Source organism: Octopus sinensis, linkage group LG11, assembly GCF_006345805.1.
Source record: "Octopus sinensis linkage group LG11, ASM634580v1, whole genome shotgun sequence".
Taxonomy (NCBI): domain Eukaryota; kingdom Metazoa; phylum Mollusca; class Cephalopoda; order Octopoda; family Octopodidae; genus Octopus; species Octopus sinensis.
Genome location: NC_043007.1, coordinates 75,159,065 through 75,175,423, shown reverse-complemented (window position 1 = coordinate 75,175,423; position 16,359 = coordinate 75,159,065). Strand labels below are relative to the sequence as shown.

At 37.7% G+C, this 16,359-nt stretch overlaps 1 protein-coding gene across 1 annotated transcript in view; it reads right to left on the bottom strand.

Moving 5' to 3' along the window:
* LOC115217051 (bifunctional glutamate/proline--tRNA ligase) overlaps window positions 1-16,121 on the bottom strand; it is a 62,508-nt gene extending 46,387 nt beyond the window's left edge. Inside the window, exons 1-6 of the mRNA XM_036506997.1 lie at window positions 15,969-16,121; window positions 8,948-9,038; window positions 6,101-6,197; window positions 4,259-4,412; window positions 3,440-3,579; window positions 971-1,056 (exon numbers count right to left, since the gene is read on the bottom strand). Coding sequence (XP_036362890.1) covers window positions 971-1,056; window positions 3,440-3,579; window positions 4,259-4,412; window positions 6,101-6,197; window positions 8,948-9,038; window positions 15,969-16,014 — 614 coding nt within the window. The 5' untranslated portion in view covers window positions 16,015-16,121. The remainder of the gene's footprint in view (window positions 1-970; window positions 1,057-3,439; window positions 3,580-4,258; window positions 4,413-6,100; window positions 6,198-8,947; window positions 9,039-15,968) is intronic.
* Window positions 16,122-16,359: the final 238 nt, after the last annotated feature.

The window sequence follows — 16,359 nt, the reverse complement described above, 5'->3', positions numbered from 1 at the left end:
GATAGAATAAACACGAGGCTTAAAAGCAAATAAGTACAGGGGTTGATGCATTTAACTAAAAATTCTTCAAGGTGGTGCCCCAGCATGGCCATCGTCTAATGACTGAAACAAGTTAAAGAGTAAAGATACAGAAAAAGGCCCCAAAATGCTAAAATGCATCTGATGCTCTTGATTGACACTGCTGGGACAAATTTTTGTCTTGCTCCTCTGATATTGTGATTTTAACATAGCAAGTTCATAAGCGATGTTATTTCAGGACAAATGCTGCAGTAACTGGCCTATCAAACTGTGTATACATTAAGTATGATACACAGATGGCTATTTTAATCCAACACTGACTCAGTTGCATACACTAGATTTATAATCACATCAAAATCAAAATCAAATCAAATCAAAACAAATCAAAATAGATGAACATCAATGGAATTTGTATCCTTGTGGTACCAGTGCCGGTGGCACACAAGAAAACCATCCGAACGTGGCCGTAGCCAGTACCGCATCGACTGGCCTCCGTGCTGTGGGCACGTAACAAACACCATCTGATCGTGGCCGTTCGCCAGCCTCATCTGGCACCTGTGTCAGTGGCACATAAAAACACCATCCGAGCGTGGCCGTCTGCCAGCCTCGTCTGGCACCTGTGTCGGTGGTACATAAAATCACCCACTACACTCACGGAGTGGTTGGCGTTAGGAAGGGCATCCAGCTGTAGAAACACTGCCAGATCTGACTGGCCTGGTGCAGCCTTCGGGCTCCCCAGACCCCAGTTGAACCGTCCAACCCATGCTAGCATGGAAAGCGGACATTTAAATGATGATGATATATATTTTTTTGTCAATGAAAAACAATATATAGCAAAAAAATATTCAAAGCTAAAACCCAAAGGTCAAAAGATGTTTGTTTCAATCCATCCTCTCCCAGAAAATCTCCAATTTGATACCAACTGATTTCTGACTAAAATATGATGCCTTACCCACTTGCTTCTGGAGGGAATCTTACTACTACTTCTCCTTTTTTAGCATTTGGCAAGTCAACAAATTTGCCTTCTTCTTTTCGGCCCTGAAACAAAGAACACAAACAAAAAATGTATAAGAATGAAACTTAGAAAAATTAAATAGAGATCGTATGTGAGAAGTGTTATTATAATACAACCATTACATATAAAAGTATTCACTATGTGCAACAGAAGCAGTATTACTTTAGAACAGTAAGCTGTATGTCTGCAATATTTCTCGTGATATTACTATCTCAAGACAAATACCACAGTTAATTAGGTTTTCCAACATATATCTGCATTAATATATGATACAGTTTGCTACTATATCATAATATTAACATTATACTTTCCAGGACCTGACTTCACTTTATTATTCCTACCCTATTTAATAGCTACTAGCACTATGACCCGGCAACGCCGTGTCATAGTGCTTAGTGCATGCATATACAGCTGCATGCGTGCGCACATACATGCGAGTACTGTCCAAATCTCCGACCAATCACATACAGCTAGCTGGCATTCAATTGACGTATCAAGTTTCAGGTATTTTGATTGGGTTTTGGATAGAAAATTCACAAAAAAGTCACTTCTAGTGAATTTTTTAATGGCTTTGTGGGGTGACTGGGGAAATGTAAAGATGTGCATGACCACCCTTGGATGGTTTTGAATGACCATAGAAAGTGCAAGCCCTCTAACTGAAAAATTGTGGATTTGTATAAAGGACACACACACAGACATTTTGCCGTTTATATATATAGAGATTTTCCCAAACTAGCACATGAAGGAAGGCTTTTGTAGAATCATTTGAATTTTTTGACTGGATATTCTTTCTACAGCTAACCAGTTAAACTGTAATGGAGGTCAGCTAAAATGGAATAAGTTTGGTAGCTTTTCAGTAGTTAGTAGAAGGCGCGTGGCTCAGTGGTTAGAGCGTCGAGCTTACGATCGTGAGGTTGTGAGCTTGAATCCCGGACCGGGCTGCGTGTTGTGTTCTTGAGCAAGACACTTTATTTCACGTTGCTCCAGTTCACTCAGCTGTAGAAATGAGTTGTGACGTCACTGGTGCCAAGCTGTATCGGCCCTTGCCTTTCCCTTGGATAACACTGGTGGCGTGGAGAGGGGAGGCCGGTATGCATGGACGACTGCTGGTCTTCCATAAAAAAAAAAACAACCTTGCCCAGACTTGTGCCTCAGAAGGTAACTCTCTAGGTGCAAACCCATGGTCAGTGTCTGACCGAAGGGGGTCACAAGTAGTAGTAGTAGTAGCAAGATTTGAACATATGACTATACGGTCAATTATTCCAACACCAGGACCTCACAGCTCTTGTGCTTTAATGGAACAAACTCAGTTTATTTTTATGCCAACATTTAAACAATGCATCTCTATCACACAATACATTGTCATCATTATCATTATTGTTCTAATGTCCATTTTTCCATGCTTGCATGGCTTGGATGGAATTTATCCAGGCAGATTTTCTATGTCTGGATGCCCTTCCTGTTGCCTATCCCAGGCAAGGGGGCAGTAACAAAGATACACGAACACAACAGGTTTCCACACTTTCTCTCTACCGAATCCATTTACAAGGCTTTCACTGGTGAAGGGCTATAGTATAAGACATTTGTCCAATGTGCAACACAGGCAGACTGAACCCAAAACCATATGGTTGGAAAGCAAACTTTTAATCATGTAGCGATAGTTTTCCAGCTTACCAGCTCCTGTCAAACCATCCAACATGGAAAATGGATGTTAAATCCAGCATGAAAGATGGATGTTAAATGATGAATATAATAATGTGTATTAAAGCATGTAATATAGGCCCAACTGCACATATAGGACTTAGGTTGATTTTTGAGACATTTTTTTTGAAAACAAATGTGTGTCATATAAGCCATCAAATATACTCTTTACTTTTACTTGTTTCAGCCATTTGACTGTGGTCATGCTAGAGCATCGCCTTTAGTCGAGCAAATCGACCCCAGGACTTATTCTTTGTAAGCCTTGTACTTATTCTATGGTACCTACAAGGCCTGAAATTTCTTAATTCCAAGTTTTTTCAATTCCATCATAGAACATAAAACACTACCTTTTGTTGGTTTATTATTTGGTAACAAAAACCTGGCCCCTGTTCCCTGCTCACATTCTCTAATCCCCCATCTCCTAGCATAAAGCCAACCCTCACCTTGCCTTGAGTATCACAGTCTCACAAGCAGCATGGTGACCTCACTAGTGCCGGTGCCATGTAAAAAGTACCAAGTACATGCTGTAAAGTGGCTGGCATTAGGGAAGGCATCCAGCTGCAGCAACTGTTTCAAAGCAGACATAATGCAGTCTTTGGACCCAACAGATTCTGTTGCCGATCAACCTATGCCTGCATGGATATTAAATGATAATGATGAGGATAAATAATAAATTAAAGGAAAGGGTGAATTGAGTAAACTTACTTCTTTTAGAGTGTCGAGTTTAAGAGAAGGATTACTGAGAACTGATTGAAAAGCTTCTTGTGAAGTTAAGAAGTTATAGAAACGCAGAGTATTTTGGGGTACATTTGCTTTCTGGGTCATTTGCTGCCATCTTTTACTGACTGGAAAACATTAAAACAAACAATGAAAAACAATTAGGATATTATTTAATTTCCATGAGAGTAAAAAATAAGTTTGGTTTAAGATGCTAGACAACAAATACAAAGAATTGCAATTTCAAATCCTGGTAGCTTTGTATAATATTTAATCCCTGATGAACCCAGAGCAAACAGACTTCTAGTCAAGGCATTTCAGTGTGATTATCGTAACTTATTTTCAGAGACAGCATATCTAGGACTACATAATCCAAAGTGCACATCCATTTTATTAGAGATTTTAGGAAGATTTGGCTGCTATTTCTAGCAATTTGAATTACCAAATAGCAGCTCTCTCATTGGCTTGACTAGTACTGTGTCTAATTGCTTCAGAGGCTCATTTTTACACCAGTATGTTTAAAGTAAAGTAAAACTTTCAGTTACAACAATCCAGACACAAAACTGAATTAAGAACAAACAACATTGATAAAAAAAAGTACACTGACATAGTGCTGAAAGTTTAGTGTTACATGGTTAAACATTAAAATATTTGAGAAATGTCAATAACCTGCTGTAAATGGTGTACAACTGGCATAGGCACGCATCCTCTATAATGCCTTCTATTTCTGTAACTCAATAACGGCATGGTTAATTGCTGCCTTTTGATCTTTCAAGAAATTATAAATAGAAAATAGACAATACTTACAGTGGAGTTGTTTCCATATAAAAATATCTGCCAAAGTCAGCTGGTGTCCAACTAAATATGTAATTGGTCCCAGAACTTTATCTAGGTGATAAACATCTTTATCAAATGAAGCATCAGAGAACTGGGTCTGAGCAAAATCAATCCAAAAATCAATCTATTTGAATAAAAAGAAAAAAAAAAAGCCAATATATATCAATACTATAGATATATGGAAACAATTGTGCTAATAAGGTAAGCTTGACCCTTTAGCATTCAGATTACTCTGTCAAATGTAATGCTTATTTATTCTTATTGCTTTTAATTAATCATGCATTATCACACAGCTTTGAGATTTCAATGATGTGACTGTACATTTTTAGAATTACATTTTAGGGTAGATGAGAAAGGCTGGATCTAGTCAGTTTGAACATAAAGCAGGTAGAATATTTTGGCTGGATTTGTCCAGTTTAAATGCTAAAGGGTTGAACAACATCTTAAAAAATAAACAGCGGTGGTGCCCCACCATGGCCGCGACCTTCGGGCTAAAACATTTTAAAGGATTTATATCTTTAAATGACAGTTGTGTTTATATGTGATGGCATATGGCCTCGTGGTTAAGGTGTTGCACTCACAATCACAAGATTGTGGTTTCAATTCCTGGACCGGGTGGAGTGACGCGCTCTTGAGCAAAACACTTAATTTCATGTTGCTCCAGTTTACTCAACCATAGAATGTTAACTCTACAACAGATTGACAACCTGATCAAGGGAAAAGTTGTGACCTAAGTCACAAATACACCATACTTTGAGTAACCAGCCTAATGAGTTCTAGGAATTGGTCACTATACACCATGGGAACTAAGTAACCAGTGCTATGAGTTCTAGGGCTCAAAATAGTGCTAAATGTATGCTTATAGATGGCAGAGAAAAGCGGACTACTCATACATAGAGAATAGCAGACACATCTTGAATAACTGATGTTCAGAAAATATTTTGAGTTGAGAATTTTTATAGAATGTATGTCACAGATTATCATCATCTCTGTAAATAATGCAATAAAATGTTCCTCTGATGACCTATTGTGGTTATGCATCTAGTTGCACTTGAAACATCCAATGCTGACATTGCAAACAACCACAATGGTGAAACATACACAGGGAACTAATGATTTTTTTGAACTTGTGTTTATTGTAATTTCTTATATATATATTCTTTAATTTGTTTTGGTCATATGACTGTGGCCATGTAGGAGAAGCACCTTTATGGGTTTTAGTTGAAGAAATCGACCCCCAGGGCTTATTCTTTGTAAGCCTAGTACTTATTCTATTAGTCTCTTTTGCCAAACTGCTAAGTTACAGAGACATAAACACACCAGCATTGGTTGCCAAGTGATGGTGGGGGCGGGGGAGACAGACACACACACACACACATGTGATAGGCTTCTTCCAGTTTCCGTCTACCAAATCCACTCACAAAGTTTTGGTTGGCCCGGAGCTATAGCAGAAGACACTTGCCCAAGGTGCCACACAGTGGAACTGAACCTAGAACCATGTGGTTGGGAAACACACTTCTTACCACAGAGCCAAGCCTAGAAACAAAGAATTGGTTGTAACTTATTAAAACATTGTTAATATTCATCTCAATATTGAGTACAAGGTGGCAAGCTGGTAGAATCGTTAGCATACAGGGCAATATGTTTAGCGACAGTTCAGAGTTCAAATTCCACCAAGGACGACTTTACCTTTCAGGATTGATAAATAAGTACCAGTTGAACACTGGGGTTGATGTATGTGACTTACCCCCAACCCCTGAAATTGTTGGCCTTGTGCCAAAATTTGAAATTAATATCAAGTATAAATTTTACCTCAGTTGCTTCAAGCAAAGAAGAGCCATATAAAGGACTTGAATTTGAACGAACCAAATACCGACACATTGATGCATCTCCTTCAAGAGTTGTATTACTGTGAAAATAAATTATAACTGGTCTTAGAATAAAATTACAACATGATTACTCTTTTCTTTCAATGAAGCTGTAAATAAGTAAAAAGGAATAATTCATGAAAAGGCTTCCAGTCAACTAACTGATGTAAATCAAGTCTTAACTTCAAGGTCAACATCTACTTAAGACTGAGGCATAAGGCTCAAAGAAATTCCTATGAAGGCTTGGGGTGCATAGTGCTTTGGCTACTGAGTCCATGATTGTTACATAAGGCACTACATTTCATGTGGTTTCAGTTTGCTCAGCTGAAAATGTGTACTAGTAATACCTGGGGGAATTTAACCCTGCATTGTCAAGCTGGTGTTCCATTCAGGAGGGGCAAGTCTAATACTATCAATGGCTTAAATGCTACGGAAACCAAAATAAACTCTTGCTTAAAGGGCCAGTAATTTAGAGACAAACTTTAAAATTCTACTGGGTCTCTACATTGCTGCAAGTGTCTGCCTGGGGAAATTCACAGAACCAGTAATATACATAGCATCAGAACTAAGCTCAAAAATAAGAGCACATGCATCAGATTCCTCATCAAAGTCAATCGTACCTAACAGTGGCTTGGAAATAACTGTACCTAAGTTGAGGTGGTCTTGTCTTGTGAGTTGCTTCATGACCTCACTAGTACCAGTGCCATGTAAAAAGTACTCAGTATACTTTACAAAGTGATTGGAAGGGTATCCAGACATAGAAACCTTGCCAAAGTAGTAATATTGGAAAGGAATGATACTGCTTATGTGACAGTGAAAGCCGCTTTCAACTATCCTATAATGTCCTGTGCGAGGTCACTGGAGATGGCGAGCCATTCGCGGTTCCATCTGCGAAGACCGACCACCTGCGGACCTGAGAGTTTGGAGAGGTCTTCCTTTATCGTAGAGCGTGGGCTGCCATGGTTTGTGATGCTGTTAGGACCAGAGAAGAAGCCAGCTCAACCTGCCCTGGGTGAATGCCGTCACAAGTACAAGTAGGTAAGTATCCTATAATGTCAAAACAAGGGGACACAAACTCACAAAGACATATACATACACACACACACACAGAGGCTGCTTTCAGTTTCTGTCCAACCCATGCCAGCATGGAAAGTGGATGTTAAACGATGATAAAATCCACTCACAAGGACTTGGTCAGCCCAGGGCCATAGCAGAAGACACTTGTTCACAGTGTCAAGCAGTGGGACTGAACTTGAAACCATAAGGTTAGGAAGTAATCACACAGCTAAACCTATATAAATATATATACACACAGACAGTCAGAAAAGGTTCCCATAAAACATTGTTTTATGTTTATTTTAACTTGAAAAGGTTTATATTTTTTATTAATTGACATTTTTATTTTAAGTTCTATACGTAACTGTTTAATCACACCATGCACAAAGGAAGCCTTGGAACATATTCAAATAAATATATGTCTATATTGCAGAAAGGACTCTTTCCAATCTTCAGTAGTGAAATAAAAAAAAAAAACTCTTTATTTATGGAAGATGGGGCTCCTTGTCACACAGCTAAAAGCTTCCATAGCCACGCCTGTAACCAGATACGAACTCTACTGAACACCTCTGGGGCATAATGGACAAGACACTTATGCAAATGGAATGTCTACTAAATATTAGATATTGACATTATAATAATTAATAAATAATTTGAATGTATAATTTCAGAATGAAATAAATTTTAATGATTATAAGGGTGTCTATTTACTTGTCATGTCCTTGTGTGTGTGTCTGTGTGGATATATATATATATATACGCACACACACATATATTCTCATTATTTTGCAATTATTAGCATCAAGCTGAACTAGAGAAGAGCAAATAGCTGGCATTTCAAACAAACGTAACCAACATGGGAACTTTTAAGGGGAAACAATTATATAATGTATCATCTTATGTAAAGTTAGTAATCTGCTACAGTTGACGTTTGGTGCATTTGGTACTATGCTGAATGCATATTCCTTGTTTGCTGATGGCCAATTTATCCATCACTGTGCTGTCAAGTTCACTCATTATTATAGTCATTCTCATGGTTCCTGATATGCTCCAAAAAATGTCAGCTACAATAGTTACAATAAGACATCCTGCATAAAGTTCAATGAACTGTTATTAGTCAAAATAAAGTTCAATGAACTGCTATAGTTGGCATAAAGTTCAAGTAAATTTTGGGTCAATCTGTCTGAATATCCTCAGGAGAGTAACTAAGAATTAATTCTATCTCATGGTGGAGAGGCAGACATGGAAAAACAACATCCAACCAGAAAACATGCACATCAAAAAATTTTAGCTGACCCTTGACATAAGAAAATGTTACCCCACCAAAAAAAAAAAACACTACAAAACCCTGCAATTATTTCATCCAGTCAGTATTAAAATTATTTAGTTGTAAAAAATATGTGGGGTTATTTTCAACAAAAAATCTATCTAAAGTATGATAACAGTAGTTCAGTGAATAATTAACTCTTAGCATTCAGATTACTCTGTCAAATGCAATGTTTATTTATTCTCATTATTTTTAATTAATCACGTGTAATTTTGGTACTTTGGGATTTTTTTCTGTAATTGTTTATTTTCAAAATGACATTGTAGGGTGGGTGTGAGAGGCTGACTACTTTGAACATAAAACAGGTAGAATATTTGGCCTGGACATAGCCAGTTTAAATGCAAAAGGGTTACTTTGAAGGAAAATATGCAGAGAAGAAAAACAACTTAATATAGACTATAACCATACCTGTCTATTTCAATGGAATTGATATTTTTGTATTTAATATCACAAGAGAATTTGGATGCTGACTTGAAGTTTTCAAGAACCAACAGACTGGCTGTAAAAAAAACAAAAATGAAGAAGTATGTATATATATTCCTGACCAAAATATTATTTTCTGATTTCATACATAATTCTTGTAGATTTAGAAAAATGAGCAAACTGGAAAGACTTTTATGTGATCAGATCAAATGCAGAAGAAGAGAAATAGTTCCAAGGAATAGTGAACAAATTCTAAATGTGGAAGCAAAGCTTAAAATTGGAAGAGCTCAACGTAAATTAAGCAAAATTGAAAATTTTAGTGAACAAGGAAGAAGTCAGGACTCTACTGCCATCTATGTTAAGCAAACATAAGAAATAAAATAAGAGTATGCAGGAATTCCATTCAGGTACACAAGCTGTTTCAGCGAGATCCTCGGACTTTGTGTGAAGACACACAAGAATATGGAACGAGACAGTTGACAGCTGTTATTTGGATGCCAATGATTTGGCACAACTGACTGGACATTCAGCCAGTTTTGGTGCACAGAAATATACACAAAGACACAAAGAGAAAGAGAGATGGAGAGAGAACAACAGAAACATTAAAATGTATTCAAGAGTCGAGTAACTTGTAAGATTTGTAATATAAATGATATTAGGCATTCAAGCATAAATTTGAGTCAGAACAAACACTGCAGGTTCACTACTAGGGTTTAAACCATGTAGCTATAACTTATTGGGTTTCTGTATGACTTGTAACACAAAGAGTGCTTTTTCCTTGCACACTTTCATGAATTTACCAACCCTGTCCAATCTTCTGTACTGCTTCTGTTATATTTACCTTTCTATACCTTATGGTTGTGAAAGGGCAGCGAGCTGGCAGAAACGTTAGCATGCTGGGTGAAATGTGTAGCTGTATTTCGTCTGCCGTTACGTTCTGAGTTCAAATTCTGCCGAGGTCGACTTTGCCTTTCATCCTTTCGGGGTCGATAAATTAAGTACCAGTTACGCACTGGGGTCAATGTAATCAAGTTAATCCGTTTGTCTGTCCTTGTTTGTCCCCTTGTGGGTAGTAAAGAAATATATACCATATGGTTGTGAAAGCTGGACTCTTACAGCTGACATGCAGGTATGTCAGAATTCAGGTATTTGAGCACAAGTGCTTTCAGAGACAATTACACATGCTGTACACAGAACAAAATGAATAGCTTTGTCAGGCAGCCAATCAACAAATACACTGGCAAACAGGAATCACTCCTTGTGCAGATAAGACGAAAGCTTGTCTGGTACGGGCATGTATCCTGTCATAATTCTCTGTCCAAAATCATTCTTCAGGGCACATTTGAGGGAGAGAAAAGAGAGGCAGGCAGAGAAAATCCTGGTTTGACAGCACCAAAGACTGAATGGGTCACAACGCAGCAAATTTGCTATGCATGACAGAGAACAGTGACTAATGCTGACAATTGACTATAAAAGCGTCAAGAGTGACACCCCAGTAACTGCCTGAATCAGTTAAGACAAAACAAAGTTTATATTCATATAATTCTTTCTTTGCCATGGTGTCAGGTAAGATTAAAACCATTACGACCAATTATATTTTTTATCAAATAAGGCAATTAGTCTCCATCCTTCTTCAAACATCACAAGCACCTTGTCCTATCTCCTCTGGGAAACACCGTACAAGATGATATAGGGTTAGAGGGGATCTACAACACTTCTTTTTCATATATAAAGAAATATATAAGGTGCATTCCAGAAGTTTTGAGACTTTTTTTAGGAGAGTTATAACATCCTAGATTACTGAAATTTTAGTATAACATTACTATATACATATAAAGCTGACCTGCAACTTTTGTTAATCTAGATTAAAGGAGATGACGTAATAGCACTTTGAACGCACCTTACTAAACACTGCTTGTCACAGCTGACTGGCTTGCAGAGTGCAGTCGGGATATGAAAATAATTTGGAAGCCTGCAGCCATGCAATAAAGTTTTGTGTTAAACCAAGCAGAAACACTACAGGAACTTATGAAGTGCTCCAGATTGTTTTTAGATTAACTTGTATGAGCTGAGCATGTGTTTTTCGCTAGCACAAGAGGCCAAACAAGGCAAGTCCTCCAGAAAGCTCATGATGATCCCATTTTTCCACAGCAAGGGTACCATCTACATCTGGGTTCCCTTTGGCCAGATGGTCACCAAAAATTACTTTGTGGGGGGTCTGAAGAGATTTTGTTGCAAAATGCCAGAGCACCTGCACCAGATCACAATTCCAACTACTTTACAAAGATGAGCATCAAAACTGCTTCTCACCTACCCTACGATCTAGACCTTGCTCCCTGTGACTTTTGGTTGTTCTTCAAGCTGAAGGAGAATAAGGAGGAGGCTGTGACATGGGTCCCGGTCACCTTCACTTTGGAGTACTTCCACAGGGCCTTCACAAAGTTGCTGGAGTGCTAACAACAAGGGCATTGAACTCAGAGATCTTACTTTGACTCTTTAACATTCAGATGCCTTTGCTGTCACAAAATAGGGTCATTGTGAGCTTTCTGGAGGACTTGCTTTGTTTGACCTCTTGTGCTAGTGAAAAACAGATGTCCAGCTTATACAACAGCTTATAAGCAGTTTGGAGTATTTTGTAAGTTTCTTATTTCTTCATTACCCACAAGGGGCTAAACATAGAGGGGACAAACAAGGACAGACAAAAGGATTAAGTTGATTACATCGACCCCAGTGCGTAACTGGTACTTAATTTATCGACCACGAAAGGATGAAAGGCAAAGTCGACCTTGGCGGAATTTGAACTCAGAACATAAAGACAGACGAAATACCACTAAGCATTTCACCTGGTGTGCTAACGTTTCTGCCAGCTTCCCACCTTTTGTAAGTTTCTGTAGAGATTCTGTCCTGCTTAACACAAAATTTTATTGTATCGCGAGCTTCCAAATTGTCTTCATGTCCCAAATGCATTCTGCAAACCAGTCACCTGTGACAAGCATGTGTTTAGTAGGTAGTGCATATTTATTCACACTATTTTGAGTTAATCATGTATTATCTTGTAGCTTTGAGATTTCAATGGTGTAACAGTATACTTTTACAATGACATTGTCAGGTAAACATAGAGGGGACAAACAAAGGGATTAAGTCGATTACATCGACCCCAGTGCGTAACTGATACTTAATTTATCGACCCTGAAAGGCAAAGTTGACTTCATCAGAATTTGAACTTAGAACGTAAAGACAGACGAAATACCACTAAGCATTTCACCTGGCTGAGAGGCTGGATCTGGATGGTTTGAACCTAAAACAGATAGAATATTTGGGCGTTGGGTATGACTGGTTTGAATGCTAAAGGGTCAAAGGAGATTAAAGTTTTGTACTTCTCTGGAATTAATAAATGTCTCTCCTGCAAAAGTCTGAAAATTTCTGGAATGCACTCTGTATTTTGTTTGTAATTCTAAGTACTAATTGTTTCATTTAATGAAAATTTCAAAGGTTGTTGTTTCAGTTTCACTACATTGAGGAAAAAAATCTAATTTTATACACTTGAAATGCAAGTGAAATAGCGTTCTTATTCGTGTGAGTTTTTCCAATTAAATCATCATCATCCAATATTTTAAATCTGGGTTTTGTCCTCGTTAATGGGGGTGGCCGGATCCACCTCAAGGCCATAGCACGGTTTTGGGCATCCTTTCTCAAGCCAACCCTCCCAATCTCCTCCACTTTTTCCTCAGTCTATCTCACTTTTGAGGTCCATTTACTTCAAATGCAAGCACCTTCCTCAGAACATGCTCCTCATCCTCAACACATGCCCATACCACCGCACTCCGTTTGCCCTTGCCAGCCGTTCCAGATTCCTCCAGCCCCAGCATCCCCATCAAGTCTTCAGTCCTCCTCTTATCAAACAGTTCCCTTGGTTTTCAAAATTGCTATCTCTCTCTCCCACAAACACCATATCTCACTCCCATACGGCATTGTACCTTTCATGCCACTCCTATAGACTCTTCCTTTCCTCTTCAACAAGAACCTCTTCCTATATAAAAACACTCCACATTCCCTGAACTTCCCCCAGCCAAGTCTCGCTCTTGCTGTCACAGCTGCTTCACATCCACCCTATCTCCCAAATAAATGAAGTATAAAATCAGACCTATACGAGTAAATATGGTATCTTTTACTTGTTTCAGTCATTAGACTGCGGTCATGCTGGGGCACTGCCTTGAGGAATTTTAGTTGAACAATTCAACTTTTTTTTTTAAAGCACAGTACTTATTCTATTGGTCTCTTTTGCTGAACCATGAAATTATGAGGATGTAAACACACCAACACTGGTTGTCAAGAGGTTCAAGAGATAATGGAGGACAAACATAAATACCCATATATATATCACAGGCACACATCTCACGACCACCTGATAACTCACTCGTTTCTTTGTCGCACTGACGTGTATTGATGTTTTTTAATGTTTTCCACCCCCTATAAACCTGTTTAATAGAATGATGACGCATCCAAGAGTGGTCCATTGCTGGTATTTGAGCAAATAATTCTGACTGTCTGTATTTTAAACTCTGATTTTTAAAAAAAATGGTTCGGAAAAGAGTGGAACTTCTAAAAGTGAAGGGTTAAAAAGTTAAAAACAATCGTATGGATTCCCGTGTGTAGAACACAAATTCGCAAAAATTTCTGAAAATTCCAAAAAAATATGAAAAAAAAAAAGTTATGAGGGGTTTATACGGGGTGCTTAAACCAGAATTTCGCTGATTTTGGATCTTCCATCTTTTAGAAAAGATCCCTGATGTTTTATACTAAAAAAGCCTACTTCAAAGTTGGTGGTGTATTAAAACCCACGCTTGAACGATTTTAAGGAATAGACGATATAACCAAGATATTTAATTTTTAGTTTCTTTATTTCAAAATAATGTAAATGCAGAAGTTATAAATACACATATACGTACACACACACACACATTTAGATGTGTATGCTTGTTGTAATACCTCAAAAAAATAATACAGCTTTCATATAACTATGGCTATCCAATACGGGGTTGTTTAACTAAGTCAGCACTGATCCAGCAGTCCTAGGGTCAAGGGCGTTCCAGTCATGGCCATCGCATTTTAAGGTATAATTTATCAAGAATTAAACTTCTGAATATCCTGTTATTTTAAGGCGTTGTGAAATGAGATAAGCTTTTATTCCTAGCTGGTCGGGCGACCGCGTAGAAATCAAACCCAGTTAGTTTGATTTCGTTTTTAGCTAAAATTACCTTTGTTAATGAGCACAGGCGTTCTATCCATGATCCTCACATTCTTTTTATTTATATCAAGAAATAAACAGTCGAATGTATTCTTAATTCTAGAATATAACAACTTTTTCGAACAAACCGAATGACCTAATTGATTCGCGAGCTTCAAGTATTGATATTATTGCGTCAATATTTTGAAATTGCATCATACAAATTGACAATCAGAATCGATCAGTGTGACAGTTAAATACTAACAAGAAAACGTATCGATTGACTAGTTAAAATCTATTTTAGCTCTCACAGATTTAGTTAATGCCAAATGAATAAGTTACTTCACCTTCAACGAGGGTGGATTGTAGCTTTCACGTATTCGCCAGACGGGCTAAAAAATAGACAGTCTGTCACTCCCAAAATTCACACCTTAATGTTTGCAAAAAGGTCACATTGGATACTGTAGTCACAGACAGGGCCCTCTCAACAACAGAAAGGACCCCCTACATACATAACCATTGGGCCCTTAAACTTACAGAGATCTCGGGTAAGTGTGCTGTGTACCTATGCCTCCTGAAAATCTAGGTGTGATGGCTATGATCGGAATGTCTCAATCAATGCCTACTTGAGTCTAAAATGCAACAATTAATACTTTAGGAATTTAACTATATATTGATATAATTCAGCGACACATTAAGGTACGAAATGTAGTTAACCATAGAAATCGGAAAAAAAAAATTTGGAATAAAATAAAGTAACGAGGAATGAGGGTTTATTCTGAAATTGAACCCAGGAATAACATAAGAATTAGAAAGAGTGGGGAAAAAATTACGGTTAATATAGGGCGTAACAAATATCAGAAAATCAAAAAAAAATGTGTGTAATAGGTGTAAAACAACTTCCTATGAACGAATATGAAAAAAAAATTTCGCGCACGGCTGGTACTATCAGAAACTCGGCGACGACTTGCACACGTGTTTTATGTGTACGCAAGCATATTTATAGCTCAAAAGAGAATTTCCTGATGAAAGTATGAGAACATTTCACAAGTTTATGATTGCATCATCATCATGGAAAGAGAAGCGGAAGATAAAAAAAAGTAACTTCATAAGAAATAAGAACAAAACAAAATTGAAAAAAAAAAAAAACACCCGATGTATTCTATATTTAAAATTAACACGTATATAATAGAAACAGACATATATAGCTGTGTGTACAAATGTTCTACACTGACATATCCGAAAGAATTAAAAATCATCGCATTACAATAAGCATACACATCCAAACGTGTGTGTGTGTGTGTACGTATATGTGTATTATAACTTCTGCATTTACATTATTTTGAAATAAAGAAACTGAAAAATAAATATTCTGGTTATATCGTCTATTCCTTAAAATAGTTATAGGAGAGACTTGCAGGTAGATTTCACAGAGAACAAATAACTGGCGACTTTAATTGTTTAAATCATGACTAACTTTATATAATTATACCAGTAACGCACTGGGGTCGATGTAATCGATTTAATCCCTTTGTCTGTCCTTGTTTGTCCCCTCTATGTTTAGCCCCTTGTGGGTAATAAAGAAATATATTATTATTATTATTAAATATTAGGAAATACTTTAAGGTAAGATCAGAAAGACTATTTTCTGATGTTAAATTATAAATAAACTACATGATTCATTTCAAACTCTAGGTAGTTTCGGTGATTGGTGGGGGTCATAGGGAAGTGAGAAAGAGTATATTATTGTTGGAAATAGTAATGATAAAGTATGCTTACCGACAGCAGCATTTTGTGAGTCGATATTGAGTTTGAGAGGAGCCATGGTCAAAGACGACACTAAGCAACAGTCCGCTACAAAGGGTGAAAGGAATAATGCTGGCAGAAAAGGGAGGTAAATCTTGAGTAAGGGAAGACAACTACGGCAGTGCGATTCAGTAATATTCTGCGTGATGATGGTGGTGGGGTTCTGTGTGAGGGCGCGTGGCTTAGTGGTTAGGGCATTCGGCTCATGATCGTAAGGTTGTGAGTTCGATTCCCGGCGACGCTTTGTGTCCTTGAGCAAGACACTTTATTTCACGTTGCTCCAGTCCACTCAGCTGGCAAAAATGAGTTGTACTTGTATTTCAAAGGGTCAGCCTTGTCACTCTCTGTGTCACGCTGATTATCC